This window comes from Rhipicephalus sanguineus, chromosome 4 (genome assembly GCF_013339695.2).
Source record: "Rhipicephalus sanguineus isolate Rsan-2018 chromosome 4, BIME_Rsan_1.4, whole genome shotgun sequence".
Taxonomy (NCBI): Eukaryota; Metazoa; Arthropoda; class Arachnida; order Ixodida; family Ixodidae; genus Rhipicephalus; species Rhipicephalus sanguineus.
The window spans coordinates 2432625-2451852 of NC_051179.1; the positions used below are offsets into that span (position 1 = coordinate 2432625).

At 46.6% G+C, this 19228-nt stretch overlaps 1 protein-coding gene across 2 annotated transcripts in view; it reads right to left on the reverse strand.

Annotated features, from left to right (window-relative positions):
* LOC119389288 (derlin-2) overlaps window positions 1-19228 on the reverse strand; it is a 184972-nt gene that overhangs the window by 106609 nt on the left and 59135 nt on the right. For both annotated transcript variants that reach the window (XM_037656490.2, XM_037656489.2), the window contains one exon: window positions 2236-2403. In XM_037656490.2, the coding sequence (XP_037512418.1) occupies window positions 2236-2403 (168 nt within the window). The remainder of the gene's footprint in view (window positions 1-2235; window positions 2404-19228) is intronic.

Here is a 19228-nt window from a genome sequence, read left to right on the forward strand (position 1 = left end):
AAAACAACCGATTTTTCTGCGGTCACGAAAGTGTTAAAATCAGGCATTGGGAGGTACACGACCTCTGCAAGTAAGTTTACTGGTCAGAAGGACCCATAGTGAGATGATAGCTATCACCATGGCCCCTCAATACTTTTATTGGTCATGAAACTCCCGCGTAACTCAATGGGAGAGCTTCATGTGCCGCCCGCACTTTCCGTGCCACGGCGCTGGCGCAGCTAGAAGGGGGACGAGCAAGTCAGCTGCTGCTGGCTGCCATTAGCGGAGTGTGGGCGCGGAGTGGCGTTGTTTGTGCTGGTCGCACCCCTTTTTTTTTTCTTTTCGTGGTCACCTCATCGTGACAGCAATGCCCAACACCTGCTGTCTGCCGGGCTGTCGCTCGGGATGCAAGGGCACTGTCTAAAAAGTATTCCTGTTCTGTTTACCAGCCGATGCAAAACAACGCGAGGTGGAAATGTGCAATCGCGCGACAGGAGATTGTTGGATTTTTATTCGACTCCAAGTACGTTAGTGTGTGCGAAAAACATTTCGATGCAAGTGACATTGTACGTGCGGACGTGTGCACAGTGAATGGAAACATCATTTCACTGCCTCAAGATCGATCAAGACTGGTGGAAGACGCCATGCCTAGAATTGTGTGTGTAGTGTGCGCGAGCGTGTTTGAAGTTTTATGTGAAGTGCAGTGTCCGGAGTGTGTGCGTTTGCTTTCTGGATAATGATAGAAACTAAAAAGTGATGCTGTAGGCCAAAATGCAATATTTTGTTTTACTTTGATAGTGCTGTTTGCTGGTGCTGTCGCTGAATCGAGAAAATTTCTAGGAAGGTTCAAAAAGAGTAATGCAGTTTTTTATGTATAATTGATCAGTTTAAGCTGAATAACTGGGTTGATGGAAGCTCCGGATTAATTTGATTTGCGCTGTTGCTTACATAGAAGGAACAGGGTGGCTAACTGGAATGCCAACTTGCAACTCGTGGTCATTGCGACAGTATATGGGATATGAGAACTCAGCAGTGTTTTGAAACCTGCATGCGTAAAATCAAAACCTTTTGCTTGAAAATCGCACATAGTGCCTATATCTAGCAAAAGCAACTCACAGCAGTTTCACCTCATTATTTTTTTTAGTCTTCAAAATCAATAGCACAAATTATGACACCAAAGAAAAAAAGCAAAACAACACGAGCATCCCTCTTCGTTTTGTGGTATCTCAATCTGCGCTTTTGATTTTTAAAGCTATGTTTCACAAACGATATCCCTCAAGAGGTACTTCGAAGCTATTAATGCCAAGTTAGCCTGTTATACAGGCTTGTTTATTGGCATGCAAACTTGTATTTGCAGCTTCGTGATGCCCTATAGAATAAAGTGACAATTAGTCCAAAAATTAGCGTTACGTGCAGCCAAAGCACGGCTACTCCACAACCTCTAGTGCAAGATATCTTAACCTGTCAGTCATCTAGACCCAGTCACAGTGCTCAGTTTAAGCCCGAAAGCGACTATGCAGGAACCGAGAAATGTAGGAACTTCATGAACACACGCGTCACTTTACACACACCCTCAGTCAAAACACTGCAGGCAATCAATGACTTGGGCAATTTGACAACGCGCATCATGTACCATATTGACAATACTAATCACTGCTATGATTTGTTAGCGAGAACACAGAAAAGAAAAATATCTGAAGATGACTGCAAACCCCTTCCGCGAACACGGAACTGCCCTACCAATCGCGGCAGATCAATGCCTTTCTGCTTACGGTAGCGCCTCTGGTGGCCACTTTTGTTCCTATATGACATTTTTGCGGGAGTTTCATGCCCAGTAAAAAGTATTGAGGGACCATGCTATCACTGTCAGCTGCCCAATTAACTAAAACTGACTAATTAGCTCTTTAGCAAATGCAGTAAGCGGGCATGATTGTATCAAAAAGTTAGAGGCAGTCGTGCTTCTACACAGTTCTGCTTGGCAGAATTCTCTAGCATGTCTATGGTCCAAGATGTCCGGCTGCAAGGCTTAATTGCAATTCACATGTTTATGCCCCCAGGCAGTGAGGATCCCCATGCTTGATGTGCCCTGCAGTCATTCCTCGGTGTCCAGTAGTAGAAGGGTCATCACCTCTGTCCCGTTGCAAGAATAAAATACCACACACAACAGCCATCGAGAAGGACCGTACAGTCCAAGTCTTGTGTTTCTTGTGTTCTTAAATATCCTTGATAAAAGTGACTCCAGCATAAAAAGGATACAATGATCAGTGATCCTCCCAGCAGAAACATGTAGAAAAAGTCGGCAGTCCTTCCTCGAAACGAGCCTTCCTCGAGCATGCGGCAGTACCGGACGGTGAAGAGCATGTTGAAAAAGAAGGCAAAGCCCAGAGTGCCAAAAAACAGGAAAGTGGTTATCAGTCTCCATACCTGCATGAGGGGATTGGTGCAGATTATATGTAGCTGCGATCCACACACCACAGCACTGCAATTCAAACGAGCTCAATTCAGTCTAAGCACGTTTGTGCATGATAACACAACAGCATGTTCAAGTACGGAAGCCACTTTTGCCTTTTAAAGCATGGAAGCACATCTTTTGCTACACACAAGCCAAAGCAAGCACTTCTAAAGCAGCTTGCTGGGCACGCTGGAATGCTGAACTTTGGTGCATTTCCAGCCCTTGCCTGCTTTGTGTTTCTTTCCAAAGCAGGAAAGGAAGAAAAACATGAGATCGCAGGCAGCACTGACAACATTGTGTCATTTAAGCGGCAATCATGTCAGGCAGCAAGTACTAACTAGGCGATGAACAGGTTTTCCTGGGGCTGCATTCTCAAACGATCGCAAAAGTATCGCCTTTGGCGCACGCTGATTGGCTACTGAGCAAAACCGGAAAAGTGAGGACGCCATCTAGTATTTTCGTCGACGTGACAGTGCTCTACGACGCTCCCGACATGCCTGGAATAAACGAACGCACCTTATCACTATCGGTTGGTGGTGAAGTCTAGGATTTCATAGACATAGACAGTAGCTTTTAATATTCAATCCTCGGTGGATGTGCGCAGCATTTTTTACGCTGAAGCATTCAGCGAGCATTACCTTGGGGTGTTTTCAGTAGTCGTTCTTTGCCAGCACGTGTTTTTTCGTGGTTTGAACGTTCCAGGAACATGAACCGTGCATTGCTTGCGCGATTTATCGCGCGTCGGCAACCTGTCGAGATAATGAGACGATGTCGCTGCAGCGGCACACTACAGCTGAACTCTCCGAGTACGCCGTGCTAAACTCTCAACAAAAATACATTTTACACAAAATTGCATTCTTTTAATATTATACTGTGCATTAAACAATTACACAAAAAAACGTTGAAAGCGCTTTCAACACGCCCTATATTTCAAGTGGCCACAGCCAAGCCTGGCCACTGCATAGAAGCCAGCATACGCTCGAAAACGCCACACTTGGGTCGCTCTGCGCTTGTATCGTACGCTCGCTCCTGTGTTGTGAGACATTCGTAACACCAACGGCCAGTGCAACAAGGACATCATAGGCAAGGGTTTGTTCAGTTATTGAACGCATCAGATTCTACATCACCAAACACGATACTATCGCCTTTCACGATCGTTTGAGAATACGGGCCCTGATGAGTATACATGCACACACATTTTCAAAGGGGCACCCTCCCCTCCCCATCCCCACAATATAAATTCCTCGTTTCACCTACGTTCAAAAGTAGGCTTGTGCAAATATAGCCTTCTTGGTTCGAATCAAATGGCATTTGTTTCAAATAACTTTGAATAGAAATCGAATAGCAGCATGATTCGAACAGTGGTAGGACGCAAATATATGCGGTAAAAGACGTCAAGTTTTAAAATTTGTCATACTCTGCCCTCACAAGACGCTCTTGTAAAAAAAAAAAAAAAGAGAGAGAAATGACCAAAGTGTACAAGTATGGCATTGCGGCGATGCGGATTTCTCCTGACAAGGTGGTTTCACCGTATAGCAGCCTCATGCTGCAGTGAAACCATCTTTAAGGCAGGTTACACGCGGCAGAATATGCCTGTTGATGAAGAATAAAACAGCGCTTAAAAGACTGGACAAGACACGCCACAACTCTTGCAAAGACTGTAAAAACGCCGAAGGACCTGTGTTCTTTTCTGCGAAGACACACAAAGAAGGCAACCCTTTTAGAGCCCTTGTCTCTGAGCGCGGTACGGTGGCAGTGCCCTGTTGCACCCTATCTCTAGCAGTCCTACCCATCGACGACCCCAGTCGAATCAAGAGCCCAGCCATTGTCAGTGATTATCTCTGGACTGAGAGCCCTCAACAAGTAGACGCCTTCTCTGCTGACGGTAAGGACTTGTTTTATTCCTTACCTCATGGCCTTGTGTGCAATCAAGTCAGCCAGTGAACTGAGCGTTTTGGTAGCACGAAATTTCAGAAAGCGTGTCATTCACGTTGGCAGGTTTTTGGAGCTACTTTGCGTTTACCTACACTCAACTTTAGTACTTCAAAAGGACACTGTCTACATGCAGCGTGAAGGACTCTGCAGTGGCTCATGCTTAGCTCCGGTACTCGGTGACCTTCTAAACGGTATGACAGATTGACCAGACAAGCACAGTTAAGGTGTTCCGCTTCATTGACGACTATTCAGTTTTTTACCACACTGATCCAACTAACCCTCGACAAACCACTGGTGAGACATTTGACGTATTTCGACGTGAAGTGAAGCATCTGCAGTTTACGTCAACATTCTTAGACCTCGAAATGCCTTTTAAGTCTGACCATGTCTGTTGGCAGTACCAGCCTTGGTCAAGAAAAAGTCTTCTTCCTTTCACATCCGTGCATTCTAAATTTGTTAATCAAGCAAAGTATCGCTCCATCCTCAACTCCCTCATGCCATCACCAGGTGGAAGGCAGTTTGACACACCAAGTGCATAGTCTTCAACACGTAAGCTTCCCTTGCTAACTTCCACTGCAGAGACTCTCTTAACGTCATTAAGGCTGTGCAATAAGAGACAAAGCAATAGCCAACTTATCACGCCTTACTCTAGCACGGCTGTTATCGCCTACGTACAAGAGGTGTAGCACAGGCTAAAGAAGATGGCTGGCAAAATAGGCGTTAAAATGGTGTTCTGCGCATGTGGCAAGCTTGCCGAGCGGTGCCACAGGGTCAACTATGAAGGACCTCGAAAACAAGCATGTGTTACATGCTAGGCGCTCTGCTGAATGTGTATGCGTGATCATGTACAAGATACTTGCGGGCCCTGTTACATCGGTCACACAGGCCGATGCACAAATGATCTGCTGAGGGAGCACGCTTACTCTCTGAAAGGCTCTGTTCCCGGTCATTTGGCTGACCATATAAGAGCATGGTCATTGGGCACTATAACTAAAAGCGCACACGTGATAAGTGGAGCCTTCGACACTCTTGGGTAAGCGGGCCTTCAATTTCCCTTCACTGCAGTGAAAGTAGATGGGTTCTAGATAATGTGCCCTAGCCGATAATCTTTGCTGCTTATGTTTCCTTGTTCTGCGCAGATACCTGCTTCCTATATATCACGGTGCTTTTGCAATAAACGTTCGTTGTTCAATGCACCAACCAGCCCAATCAAGCACACTGTGTTGCACATACTTCCAAATATTAAAGTAATGTCAAAACGAATTCGACAGTTGTAATATGTGCTCAAATACTCACACAGGCCTATTTAAAAAGCGACTGCTTAAAACTGGATGAACAAAAGTGTACTGACGAAATTCAAGGACCTAAAAGAATTGAAGGGTGTTTAAGGTCTTGAAAATGCTATTTCAGAATTCCAGGCTTTTCAAGGGTTTCAAGGACAACTATGAACTCTGTTAAGTGAATCAAGTGAATTAAGTGTGAATCAAGAATGTTTCAAATGACTTAAGCGTGAGCCATCAGACATTACGTGAATCATAGCTGAATATATTTAAGGGATACTGAACAAAACTTTTGCCACCAGTACTTTCCGTCCAACTGAAAGCTTGGGTGCTGAAGGAACTGGTCAACTTAACCTTGCTTTAGGGCAGAAACTAGTGCCAAATAATGAATTTAATGCATTTCTCACACACATCCCTGGAAAAGGGCGTGCCTCATGCCACCTACTGATCGCCACTAGAGCGTACCAGCTCTGAAGCCACCAGAAGTGTGCATGCGACTACGCAATTGCAGCCAGTGGGCCGGCACTTCATTTCTTTTTTTTAAAACAATGCATTGTAAACTGCCCAAGCCAACCAGAAAAGGCTTAAGCAAAGACATTTCACGCAAAGGCACCTCAAGATCGTATAAAAGACCACTCATCTTACCAGGAAACAGCAGTGAGATATGACTGGCTGGTAGTGGGGATCTTCTGCATGTTTATGAGCTCAAAAAAATGTAATCAGAGGGAGGCTGAGCATTTTCCTTTGCTTTATGGTGAAGTCACAGGCTTTGTTTGTGTCATGCTCAGGCAATGGATTACATGCAAGATTTACCACTCAGTGAGGGTGCCAAACAGAAGTCTGTCAGCATTCTTCAACCGGCAAGACCATGGCGGTATGCAGACACCATTACCTTTCGTTATATGCACCTTATAGACAATAGAGAAATCTGCCGAGCCAAACCACTTCAAGCGTCTTGTGAAATAAGTGCATCGTGTATCAAGAGTAGCATGCATCATACCACAAAACAGCCACGGCCGCATCTTTACGACCTGTTCGATGAAAGCGTTTCTCAGCACTGGCATTCACTGGCCTATTCCAGTGTTTGCTGCATACCAAGTAAACAAAAAATGATGCTCTTGACCTGCCTCGAAATCATCTCAGTGCTCCTTTAAGTGTGGATGAAGGGACTTCCGTGAATCAATTGAGTACTATAGAGTACAGGCCTTGCAGAGCACAGGCTTTCACCTGCAATCTCCTTTTTTGTCAGCTAAAGGGACCCTGCATCAAGAAATTAACAGAATAATTTGGCTGGCTACACAATGTAGGATATGCAGTTTCTTTCACCGGCATTTCAATTTTTCCCAAGACTGCAAAAAAAGACAGACAAGATTGCCAACTTAGCTACACTTCCCCTGCCATGTGGCAACGACACCTCTATCCATCAATACAATAGTGACTCAAATTTTATATCTCATTAGTGATGCATCCACTGCACGGATCACTTGCGGCGTCTACCTTCTGTGGTATTTTCTGAAATAAATCAGTTTATGTTTAGCGCTTGCCATGTGCACATACTTTTCTTTCTTTCTAAAGATTTATTTTCTTCTTTTGCGCTAAAAGAATGTTTTATGCAATTTATCCAGTACAACGGTGCATACTGCGTCCTCATTATGTGTGAAAGTATATTCACTAGCATGACATAGCAAGCGAAGACTACTACCCAAATCTGGGAGAAAATTATTAAATGCGTCAGCTAGTTCAATAGCAGCTCCTTGCCATTAATTTGCAGCTAGGGTTCAAAAGCCTGTTTGACCTCTACCATAGCACTGAGTTACTGCTGTGAGAAGACATAACATGCTATGACTGCCTGTGCCGCTCAAGGGGGTGTTCCCACAGGGGTGAATCCCCCGCAGATGTCCCCCCACACACACGGCCATACAACCGACCGACTACTCTGAAGGCCTGTACTTCCGACAACACGTTTCACCAGTTGCTGAAAACAGGTGCACCAGGGGGGGGGGCAATGGCCAAGCGTGGAAATAGGCTTTTGAGACATGCACTGCTACCTTTCATAGAATGCGCATCCATGTCTCGTTCACATCTTTTAAGGGGAGACACTGGTCTGGAAAAATTTCGAAAAAAACAATTTTCTGAAATATTTTTTTCATAAGCGTATTTGAAAGCATATGCATTGATTAGTGCAAGAAAACCAAGAAATTACAACATTTTTATTTAGAAATGTGATTTAATTAGCAGTAAAATTAAGCAAGTTTCTGATTTCTCATGAGTGTACTTGTTAAGGCCATAACTTTTGAATGGATACAGCTAAAAATAAAGTGCAACGACAGCGGAGCCCTCTGCGCCAGGACAACTAACTAGCGCAGCAGTTCAGGAGGCAAGAAATGTGGTGCCAGTGAAATGTGTAAGGCCTCAAATTTCCTCAAGAACGTTATTGATGTCGCCATAGAAGGAATACGGACGCTCGCCCTCGTTGACACTGGCGCTGCTCTTTCAGCAATTGACGCCCACATTAGCCGCCGAATCGGAAAAATGACATCACTTTCTGGACTACTATCTCTTCGTACCGCCAAGGCACAGCACGTCGAGCCATCCGGCGCCTGCACAGCCCGTGTCGTTATTCAGAATGTCGTCTATGTCATCGAATTCATCGTGTTGCCATCATGTTCTCACGACGTAATATTAGGCTGGGATTTTCTCTCCACGCATCATGCAATCATCAATTGCGCCCGCGCCGAAATCGAGTTGTTTCCGTTTTCACCAGACATTATCAATGACCACACAGACTCTTGTCGTAAAATCGCAGTTTCCGAAGACACCGTTACACCGGCCTGGTCTACTGCTCTTGTCAGCATCTCTTGTACTTCTATCCACGACAGCACCTTGCTTTCCGCACCCTCTGACCTTTTACTTCGCCGCCGATCACTACCACTGCCGTTTGCCGTCCTTCAGTTCAATTCTCGCACCTCTGTGATGTACGTCTCGAACCCAACGGCCGCACCAGTCACACTGCGCCACCGTGAAAGCCTAGGGAGAGCCAAACCACTGCCATCTTCTTCAATTTTTGACATCATGGAAGACTCCGCTGACCTGGGCGCCCTCAAGACCTCGCCTCCTCAGTCACTGCCACGGTCTTTCACACCAACTATTGCCAGCGACCTTACGACGAGGCAGCGCGACCAGCTTCTTCGCCTGCTCGAAGGTTTCTCATCCTCGTTTGACTCCCACACCATGTCGCTTGGCCGCACGCCTGTGTCGCACACCATCGATACTGGGAGCCATGCGCCCATTCGACAGCGTCCTTACCGAGTATCGGTGAGCGAAAGGCGCATTATCAAAGAGCAGGTGAAAGACATGCTCCAACGTGGTGTCATTCAACCTTCCAACAGTCCCTGGGCCTTTCCAGTCGTCCTGGTTTGGAAAAAAAGATGGTACCATACGATTTTGCGTCGATTATCGACGGCTTAACAAGATTACCCGAAAGGATGTGTATCCGTTGCCCCATATTGTTGACGCGCTGGACTGTTTGGAGGGTGCGGAGTTCTTTTCTTCCTTGGATCTCCGCTCTGGCTACTGGCAAGTGTCCATGGCTGACGCTGACTGTTCGAAAACGGCATTCGTAACACCAGACGGATTGTACGAATTCATTGTAATGCCGTTCGGTCTCTGCAACGTGCCCGCGACCTTTGAATGCATGATGGACGGCATCCTGCGCGGCCTGAAGTGGCGCACTTGTCTCTGTTATCTTGATGACATTGTCGTCTTTTTCCCAGATTTTTCCACTCATCTGCACCGTTTACATCAAGTTTTGACCTGTCTCCAGAATGCTGGCCTCCAGCTTAACTTGAAACAATGCCAGTTCGCAGCTCGAAAACTATATTAGGCCACGTTGTCTCCAAAGAAGGCATTCTCCCCGATCCTGCTAAACTCCAGGCCGTATCCGATTTCCCAAAGCCCACTACCCTGAAAGCACTACGCAGCTTTATTGGCCTATGCTCTTATTTTCGACGCTTCGTTCGCAATTTCGCTAATGTCATCGCACCCCTGAATTCACTTCTCCACAGCGACAATGACCTGTCTACCTGGTCGGAAGCCTGTGATCACGCGTTTACGACTCTTCGCCGCCTGCTTAGCCAATCTTGCGCCCTTTCGATCCCAGTGCACGAACAGAAATTCACACTGATGCCAGTTGTGTTGACCTTTGTGCTGTGCTCGAACAACGTAAGGACGCCAACACCGAATACGTGGTCGCCTATGCCAGTCATGCGCTCACGAAACCTGAGACCAATTACTCCGTCACAGAAAAAGAGTGCTTGGCTATCATATGGGCTCTTCAGAAATTTCGCCCCTATCTTTACGATCGTCCTTTTGACGTCGTAACGGACCACCACGCTCTTTGCTGGTTGTCGAACCTGAAGGACCCATCAGGCTGCCTTGCTCGCAGGGCTCTCCGAATCCAGGACTACGACATCTGCGTCGTCTATCGCTCTGGCCGCCGACACTCAGATGCTGACGCCCTTTCTCGTTTTCCCCTCATCTCAGAGGACAGCACTTCTACTCACAATCAAGATATGTCGCCGCTTGACATCCTGAACATGGCCTCAGAACAACGAAAAGACCCATGGATCACCACCATTTTGAACTTTTTGTCAAGCCCTCCGACAGCGTCGGCACCTCGCGCACTGCGACGCCAGGCGCAGCATTTCGCTATCCGCGACGGACTTTTATACCGCTGCAACTACCACAACGACGGCCGCACATGGTTACCAGTCGTACCAAGTAATCTTCGTCAAGAATTGTGCTCCGTTTTTCACAATGACCCACAGTGTGGTCACGGTGGAGTGTCTAAGACATACATGCGGCTCAGTCAACAATATAGTCTCGCACCTCTCCACAGCACCTCTTCAGCCACTTCCATGCCCAGCCCACCCGTTTGACCGCGTCGGCATCGATTTATACCGGCCTCTTCCATGCACTGGTGCTGGAAACAGACGGATTGTCGTTGCCGTGGATCATTTGACAAGGTATGCTGAAACCGTCGCCTTGCCTGCTTCAACAGCAAAAGACATTGCCTCATTTATTCTACACAACTTCATTCTTCGCCATGGCACACCTCGTGAACTCCTGAGTGATCGGGGACGCGTATTCATCTTGGACGTGCTGGAATCACTCCTATCTGAATGCCAAATTATTCATCGCACTACTAGCACTTATCACCCACAGACCAATGGCTTAACTGAACGATTTAACCGGACCCTTGGTGACATGTTGTCTATGTAGGTTGCCTCCGACCACTGCAATTGGGATGTTGTACTTTCGTTTGTCAGATACGCGTACAACACCACCTGCCAAGCCACTACCGGATTCTCACCATTCTTTTTGCTTTATGGCCGCGAGCCCTCCAGCACGATTGATACAATTCTCCCGTACCACCCAGACCCTGCCGACTGCCAACCTGTGTCCGAGCTCACCCAGCACGCTGAGAGACACCGGCAACTTGCCCAATCTTTCACCTATGATGAACAGTGACACCAAAAAACAGCACCACGACTCCAAGCCACCTCCGGACCCTTTTCCTATCGACTCCCTCGTATGGCTTTGGGTGCCTCCAGTTGCCGCTCCCGGCCTTTCATCTAAGCTCCTTCCACAGTACCACGGACCCTACCGCGTGGTTGCGCAAACCTCCCCTGTCAATTATGTGGTCGAGCCCATTACGCCATCTTCCGATCTCCATCGTAGCGGGCGAGAGACGGTCCACGCTGACCGCCTCAGGGCATATTATGATCCTCTGACCTCTATCTAGGTCGCCAGGATGGCTACCTCTCCATACCGGAGGTGACTGTGAGGAAGAAGATCGGCAAGCACGAAGGCCTATCGCCATCGGCTGGCACACACCAATAATTCGCACTCTGGCTATGCCCTGCGTGCTGCTGCTACGATCGTCACTCTCGTAGAATCCTCAATAAACCCCCCGTAACAAAGTAATGGTTATTTCGCACTCTCTGGTCTTTATAGGATGCGGTGATAGCAAATTCATAAAGGTCTTTTGTGGGAAAGCTGTCAAAAGTCTGGCAGAATGCAAGTGTATGGAAAAGTCAATATCTTAAAATTTGTGCACGATAGACAAAAAGTAATTGCATATTTGTTTTCAACAGTCGAAAATACATACTGTGTGTAAACTTCAGCTAGAAACACTAAAAATTAAGACAAGCAGTATTCAGACCCGTGTCTCCCCTTAAGTAGAAATCCAAATGCTGCCACGCCAATCGGTAAGGTCGCCAGCAGCGGTTCATGCATTTTTGTTGTTCTACACAAATGAGAGATTTTTGACGAGGTCACTGAAAGTGGCTCTTTGTACTTTTTTCACTGTGCGACGTGCCGTTGTGGCCGTCGGATTTCTATGGGTTCCGAGGCGCTGTAAGAAAGACGACCAGGAAGGGACCCTTCTGTTTATTCTTCCAAGCTGCGCCATCTTTTTCGCTTTCTTCGCGCGACACACGTACCAAGCATCGGCTGCTATCGCTCGTGACACACAGCTGACAAAATTGCACACCGCCTTTCAAATCTGTCAACTATGGTTCTTATTAGTAAAGTTTTGGTAATACAGCCAGCTAATAGGAAGTGAAGTACTTTTCGATGTTGGTCGGCTTTCTGTTAACAAGGAAATGCCGCTGTCATAGTTTCGTTTCTTTTTCCCAAGAATCGAAGAGATCGAGTGTTTGATGTTGATATGTATGAGCGTTTTATTAGAACTTTGGAGCACAAGAAAACTATACACTGCTGCTGTATCCACCGCGCACAATCAAGTCATCTACGTAGTTTAAGAAAATGCTCGATTTTTAGGACCATATAGTGAAAGTTGAGACAACAATGATGGTTCCAGCGGTCTGTTAAGGAATTTCGTTTTATGCAAAATATATACGTAAGGTGGGCCCCTTTAATAGATTGCAGAAGTTAACATAAGGTAGGCTTTAAGGTTGCGTTCAATGGCCATATTACTTGCTTTCGCACTGAAACTTCTCCTCGTTATAGAGCTGGAATTGCGTATCATGAGGCGGGTCCATCTGCATGAGAACTATGTAGTCTGCGGGAGCAAGCGATGCTCCGACAAACGTCTCGAAAATTTGTTCCAACAGAAAAATTACTGCTTTTCATCACCAATATACAACAAAATGTGCATCATGTTTTTTCCTTAGGTTTTTATTTTTTTCTGGCCCTTTGTGCGACAGTGGGACACATTTGTCCCACTTTTCCTTCTGGAGAAAAAAAATTCTCCACAGTCACACATCGCAGCCAGCACGACGGTAAGGTGCTGCTATCTACCTAAGTCATTGTAAGTTTATAAAAAATTGCTTTACCGCACTTTCAAAAGGTGGCAGTAGTGCCAAAATTCAGTTGAACTTTGTACTGTTTTGGGGAGGGAGTGTCTGAATTTTGCCCTCCATCAGTTCCAAATAGCTGCCGTTCAAAATGCCTGGTATGTTTCTATTTTTCTCATTCTTTAGAGACGTCATTTTAGGTGCTATTCATCACGTTCATTTATAAATATGTGCAATAACTCGAGCGATAACCGTGTCAAAGCACAGACGTCCATAATATCACCACGTTTTTCGCTAAGCCTACATGTTGTGAAGGGTGCACGGAAACGTTTTTTTTTGCACACCCCGTTTGCGTTTAAGGAAGCTCGCTTACGCGCGAGGAGGCACTGGAATTGTTTTTTGCCTTCCCGGCGACTCCAGTGGCAATGAGGCCAAAAGCAGCGACGCTGACTTTGTGCCCGAGATTGCGCCGGCGGAAAGTAGCTACGACAGTGACAACATAGTTGCACAGCCAGCTAGAAAGCGGGAAAGGTGGCTGGCAAAAAATAAGAAAATCAAAGAGACCAGCTGACACTTCAGTGCATCAGGATGAAGATACCAGAAATTCTGAAGAGGAACATGAACCTGGTCAGTGGAGTACTTCTTCGGAGCCAGTCAACTGTGTTAGAAGTCCCAAGGTATGGGATCCAAAATTTTCTTCAAAAGTGCCAAAAAATGCAGCGGAAGCATTTGCACTGCACTCCACGGATGACCTTCTTGATGCCATATTAGAGCACACAAATCATCAGGGTGCCCGAGAGCACGGACTCAAACGGTCAATTCTAATCATGGGGGAACTGAAGGCTTACTTTGGTCTGCTTTTGCTGATGAGTGTGTCTCCGAGGCACCATCTATACCACTACCGGAGCTGCGGTGGCGTGTTCCACAGTCCTGAAATATTGCGAGTGATGCCAATCAAGTGATTTCAGGCAATCGTGAACAGCCTGCACATGAGTGACCGGAGGAAAGAAAAGAGGGCTACGATAGGCTTGCCAAGGTCATCGAAGCCCTCAACAAATCTTTTCAAGCTGAATATACTCCCTCACCCTACCAAGCTATTGATGAAAGCATGATTCCCTTCAACCATGAAACAATACCTGCCTCTCAAGGGGCTACAAAGTGTGGTGCAGGGCAGATTCTCAGACCGGCTGCAATTCCAAGTGTACGAAGGAAAAAACACGAGTCGTACCTAGGTCCTTTCGCATTTCAACAACGTGCAGCCATGGGCGTCGGCAGGATTTTGCCTTGGGGGGTGCAAACCCTTTTACATCGTGGCTGGGGGAGGGGGGGGGGCGAGAGAGCTGGCATAGCTTGGGTGGGGGGCAAGTGCCGGTGTGGCTTGAGGGGGGCAAGTGCCCCTTTTGCACCCCCCTGCCTACGCCCATGCGTGCAGCCTCGAAGCCAACTTTATTTTGATCGTTATTTCACGCCTACAAGATTGATGGAAGCTCATGCAAAAAAGAACATCCTTGCCTTTGGGACTGTGAAAGACGACAAGCTCAAGAAGAGCGAATACATCTGGAGGTCCAGTTACAGCGTACCAGTGTCGTGACACAGAGAACGTGCATGTCCGGTCAAATTTTCACTGCCCGGAAGACACTGAGGTGGATAATATGCCCTAAGGCAATGGCAGACTACACCTGCATGAATGCTAGGGACAAGTTTGACCAGAAAAGAAATTGCTACCGCAGCGACATCAAACATTTCGTGCATGTACTTCCGGCTCCTTCTTGGCCGCCACTTGATATATGGGCACAAGTTGAGAGAGAACAAGAGCACTCGGCCCTACTGCCAGAAAAAGAAGGGACGAAAAAATGACCAGGAAATGGTTGGTGTCAATGACCAAGTGAGATTTGCTGGGCAAGACCACAACCCCATGGAGGTCCCCACGAGGCGCAGGTGCGGGTGGTGTTCCACTGTTGGAAAAGAGCTGCACACAAAATTTCTATGCTCAGTTTGTCAAGTGCCCCTCTGTGCCACCTGTTTCGGGTCGTTCCATGCCGGAAGCCCAGCCAAGTAGCCGCAAGGTGGTGCCCTCGTGAGACAGTGGGACAGTGTTTTCCCACTTTTTAAAGGACACATATGTCCCACTTTTTTTGAATAAACTACTGGTTCGACTTTGATCAAAGTTGTTTCATACTATTTCCTAGAAGGCCATATGAAAATACCCCGGCGGTTTTTGATCTCAATAAAGAAGAGGCAACATTAGAACGCTTATTAAACTCACCACATTAAAGAAAAATTTAAGGGCCATGACATTTTCAACCAACAATTTGCGTTTTCAGCAAGAAATAGAACTAGAGGGTCTATTGTGCCTATACATTATGAAAAATGGACTTCAAAAGAATATTTTAATGCAAAATGAGCCTTATAAGTTGCTGACTATAACCCCCCCCCCCCCCCCACCAGTGGTGATTGCCATTTTGCCATGGCGTGTGTGACGTCATGTGCTGCATGGAGTGGAGCTGTCGTCTTCAACCAAAGCTCCAGCCACTGTAAGTTATTCAATTTCAATCTCAAGCTGAAGAAAGCTAAGACAGCTTGACTGCACGTACAGCTGACCAAGGAGCAAAACTGCTCACCGGAATGCAGATGCTGGCACAGCAAGGAACTTGTTACGTCATGGCTCGCAATTGCGCCAGTGCTGCCCGACTCTCAGGCCACTTGCGTATTTACAAAAATATTCAATTTTAAATTATCTGCTCAACCAAATGGACTAAAATTTCGCCAGCAAGTTTAACTCACATAACACGTATTACGATCGAAAATTAGGTGTCATGGCCATAGGTCGGCAAAAAATGTGGAGCTCACTCAGACTCACTCATGTAATATACTTTGCCCTTAGGGCTCATTCGGACTGAAACTCACAAAATTTTTCTTAATTTGACTCCCTCAGTCTCAGACTCCCTAAAATTTTCCTCAACCGGACTATTACATACCAAATATTTTCACTCGGACTCACTCAGACTCCAACTCACAGCTCGATCCGAGTCTGAGTGAGTTGACTCATGAGTCCATTAGTGCATAATTACCTTTTTCAATCAAGATGTCAAAGCACTTAGATGCCAATATCTCGCATAATCAGTGCTCTACGATACGTGTTTTGATCTCATACCTTCACATACGAGTTATCAGTGATTTCAATCTAGTAAGTACATTTTTATTGAAAGATATGACTGGTACATGATATTTTTATCAATACCTTCCTTTGAATAATTTTGCAGAAGGGGGGTGGTGGGGGGGACAAGACACACCTTTGATCAACAAATATCGAGCTGGTGTATGAACGCTAGCGCGTTGAAGAATCTGTGAGTACAAGTGAGTGTCAGCGTGAGTCGTCAAAAGGCTGGTAGTAATGCTGAAGTTCAGTACTTATCACCATACGCCGGCGGAAAAACTTGAAGCTCACTCAGACTCAATCAAGAAATCTATTTTATGCTTAGGGCTCACTCGAACTCAGACTCACCAAAATTTTCCTCAACCGGACTCACTCGGACTCAGACTCACTAAAATTTGTCTAAGCCGAACTCACTCGGACTCCCCAAAATATTACTGATTCGGACTGACTCAAACTCACGACTCGATCTGAGTAAGTCGACTCATGAGTGAGTTTGCCGACCTATGCTCATGCAAACTCCCCACCAGGTCTGAAAATTTTGAGCTGACGAGTGCAATGTAGACATTGGCCGTTCACGATCATGTCTGCCAAAATTCGCAACGCTACGCGCCGTGCAAATGGGTCAAATTTCAAGTTGAACGCTGCTTGCCCTTCCTCTCACGGGCGCGCGCACAGAGAATGAGGGGATGACGTACATGAGGGAATGGCCCTACATAGATGGTAGCGCTGTGACGTCGGTCCTCTACGTAGATGACTGTGCTCTGATGTCGCCAACAGCAGCACGTGATACTGCGATAATTATTTGACACGACATGTGTAGTTTGTGTAATTTTTTGCTTGAATAGATGAATAAAACTTGAGAGGAATAATGAGACGCACAAAGGGAATGTGCGCGTCTTTTTCATTTTTTTCCCGTGAATTTCAGCGAGATGAGGGGCTAATCTGCCTCCATTTCGCATGTGTTCATGCCCCTGCGGCTAGCGCATCGAGCAGACGCCAGCCCTGGAAACGAAAGTAATGTTCTGACGTGTTAGAGCACTCATTATGCTCATTTATTCTACCGCGTCCAATGAAACGATAATGCGGCGCTGGCTTATGATATCGCCACTCTCGTGCCCGTACAAATGTCACAACTTTCATGCCCGTCCCGCAGAAACAGGCAGTACACCACAGAGAACGCCGACACAACACCCACGGCCGCTACATAAAAAAAAGGTAGCGGCCGTGCAACGCCGCTCGCGTGCTCGGGCTGGCTCGGGCACGTCATGCGCACGTGACTATGCATGCGCATGACGTGTTCATGCGTATGTGTCAAGTGAAGAGGGCAGGGAAGAGATTTGGCTTGCGAAGGCTACACGAGGCGAGTGGCAAGGGTTTTAAACTCTCCTCCTTGCATCATGGTTTCGTGCCACTACAAATTATTGTTTTTCTCAGCTCGTAATGGACCGACTTGAAAAATTCTTGCGGCAAACTGCTCTTCATTCGGCACACAACTACTTCCAGCGTCTAATAAAATTTACTATGTGTCCTGGTGAGGGGCCCTTTAATGTCACCAACCAGTATACAGTAACACCCCATCACCTTAACTTGAAAACAGGGGTACCACCAAGTACACAGGACACACACAAGAAAAAGGTGTTAGACACGGACAAACACTGGACTTTAAACTGTGCTTCATTGGAAGGTACAGTGCCGCACAAGACAATCCATGCGTGCGCATCCTCAGCTCCTGATGCTTATTTACACGCTAGGTAGGCCCATTCTGACACAATTATCTTGCTCATCTACAATGTGAAAAGCTTCTAAAACTTCCTGCTTACATCATTCCCCTACCTAAGATGGTTGTGCAATCAAACAACGTATTGTCACGTGGTCGTGACGTCGATGCAGACGGCAGTCGGCGTGTTAAAGACTAAACTGTTTATTTGGCCGAACTTGTGGCCGGGAAATGAAAACTCAAACTACAGCAATACACGCTGTACACTAATAGCGGCGAACAAGGCGTCGGCCTTCGATAAACTGCTCATGGCTCGGACGTGCCGCCTTTTATATGGGATCTGGCGCCGCCATGGACGCCCGACGCTTACATGCTGTATTTCTACAGCTTTTGCAGGTGGTGACTGCCTTAGATCTGACCTGCAACACTATGTGCATTCTGACTGATGACGTCAGCTATGCATACGGATCATGCCCAGCTTTCATCGATGCCTGGCTTCGCCAAGAGGACGCCCATCGGAGGACGGAAAACTACTTAAGCAGCTCCCCAGGCCAGCCACAACGGGATCTGGCGCCGCCATGGACGCCCGACGCTTACATGCTGTATTTCTACAGGTTGGTTATTCTTATCGTAGTATAAGGGGTAGACCGATCGGAAAACAGGCGTCAGATCCCACTGTGCGCATGTATTCGTTTACACTTGACTTGCTTTGTTCTGTTTGGTATTATTGTGAAAATACTGCTGTTGTTGTTAAGATGTGTCTACTTCGCTGTGGTGATGTTGAGGAAAACCCTGCGCCTCTTACGGCTGACCAGGAACAGAAGATGTTTGAGGCTATCATGCAAATACCCTCGTTGGTTCAAACCCAGGCAGACATACTAGACGAAATTCGCTCGCTCCGGTCCGACCAGCGAGCGATTGAATTAAAGGTGACTGACCTGGCAGTCAAGGTTGAACGTGCGGAGGGCTTTGCGTCGTCTGTACCGCCCCTTAGGGATGCAGTTGATAAAGTTTCCACACGTGTTGAAACAATCAATTTGTCAATTGAGGCACTGCATGATAGCCAAGACGACTTAGAGAACCGATCGCGAAGGAATAATTTGATAATCTATGGCCTCCTGGATAGTGCCGACGAAACATGGACGGAATCTGAAGAAAAAGTCACGTCTTTTCTTTCTGATAAACTGAATATTACGCTTAATACAACGTCTATTGAAAGAGCGCACCGTATTGATCAGTACACAGCAGGCATAGCACGGCCACTGATTGTCAAATTCCTTTCGTTTAAAGATAAGCAACGAGTACTTGCGGTTGCTCCAAAACTGAAAGGGACTGATTTCTCTGTTAACCAAGATTATTCAAAAAATGTCAGGACTGCTCGCCGAAAAT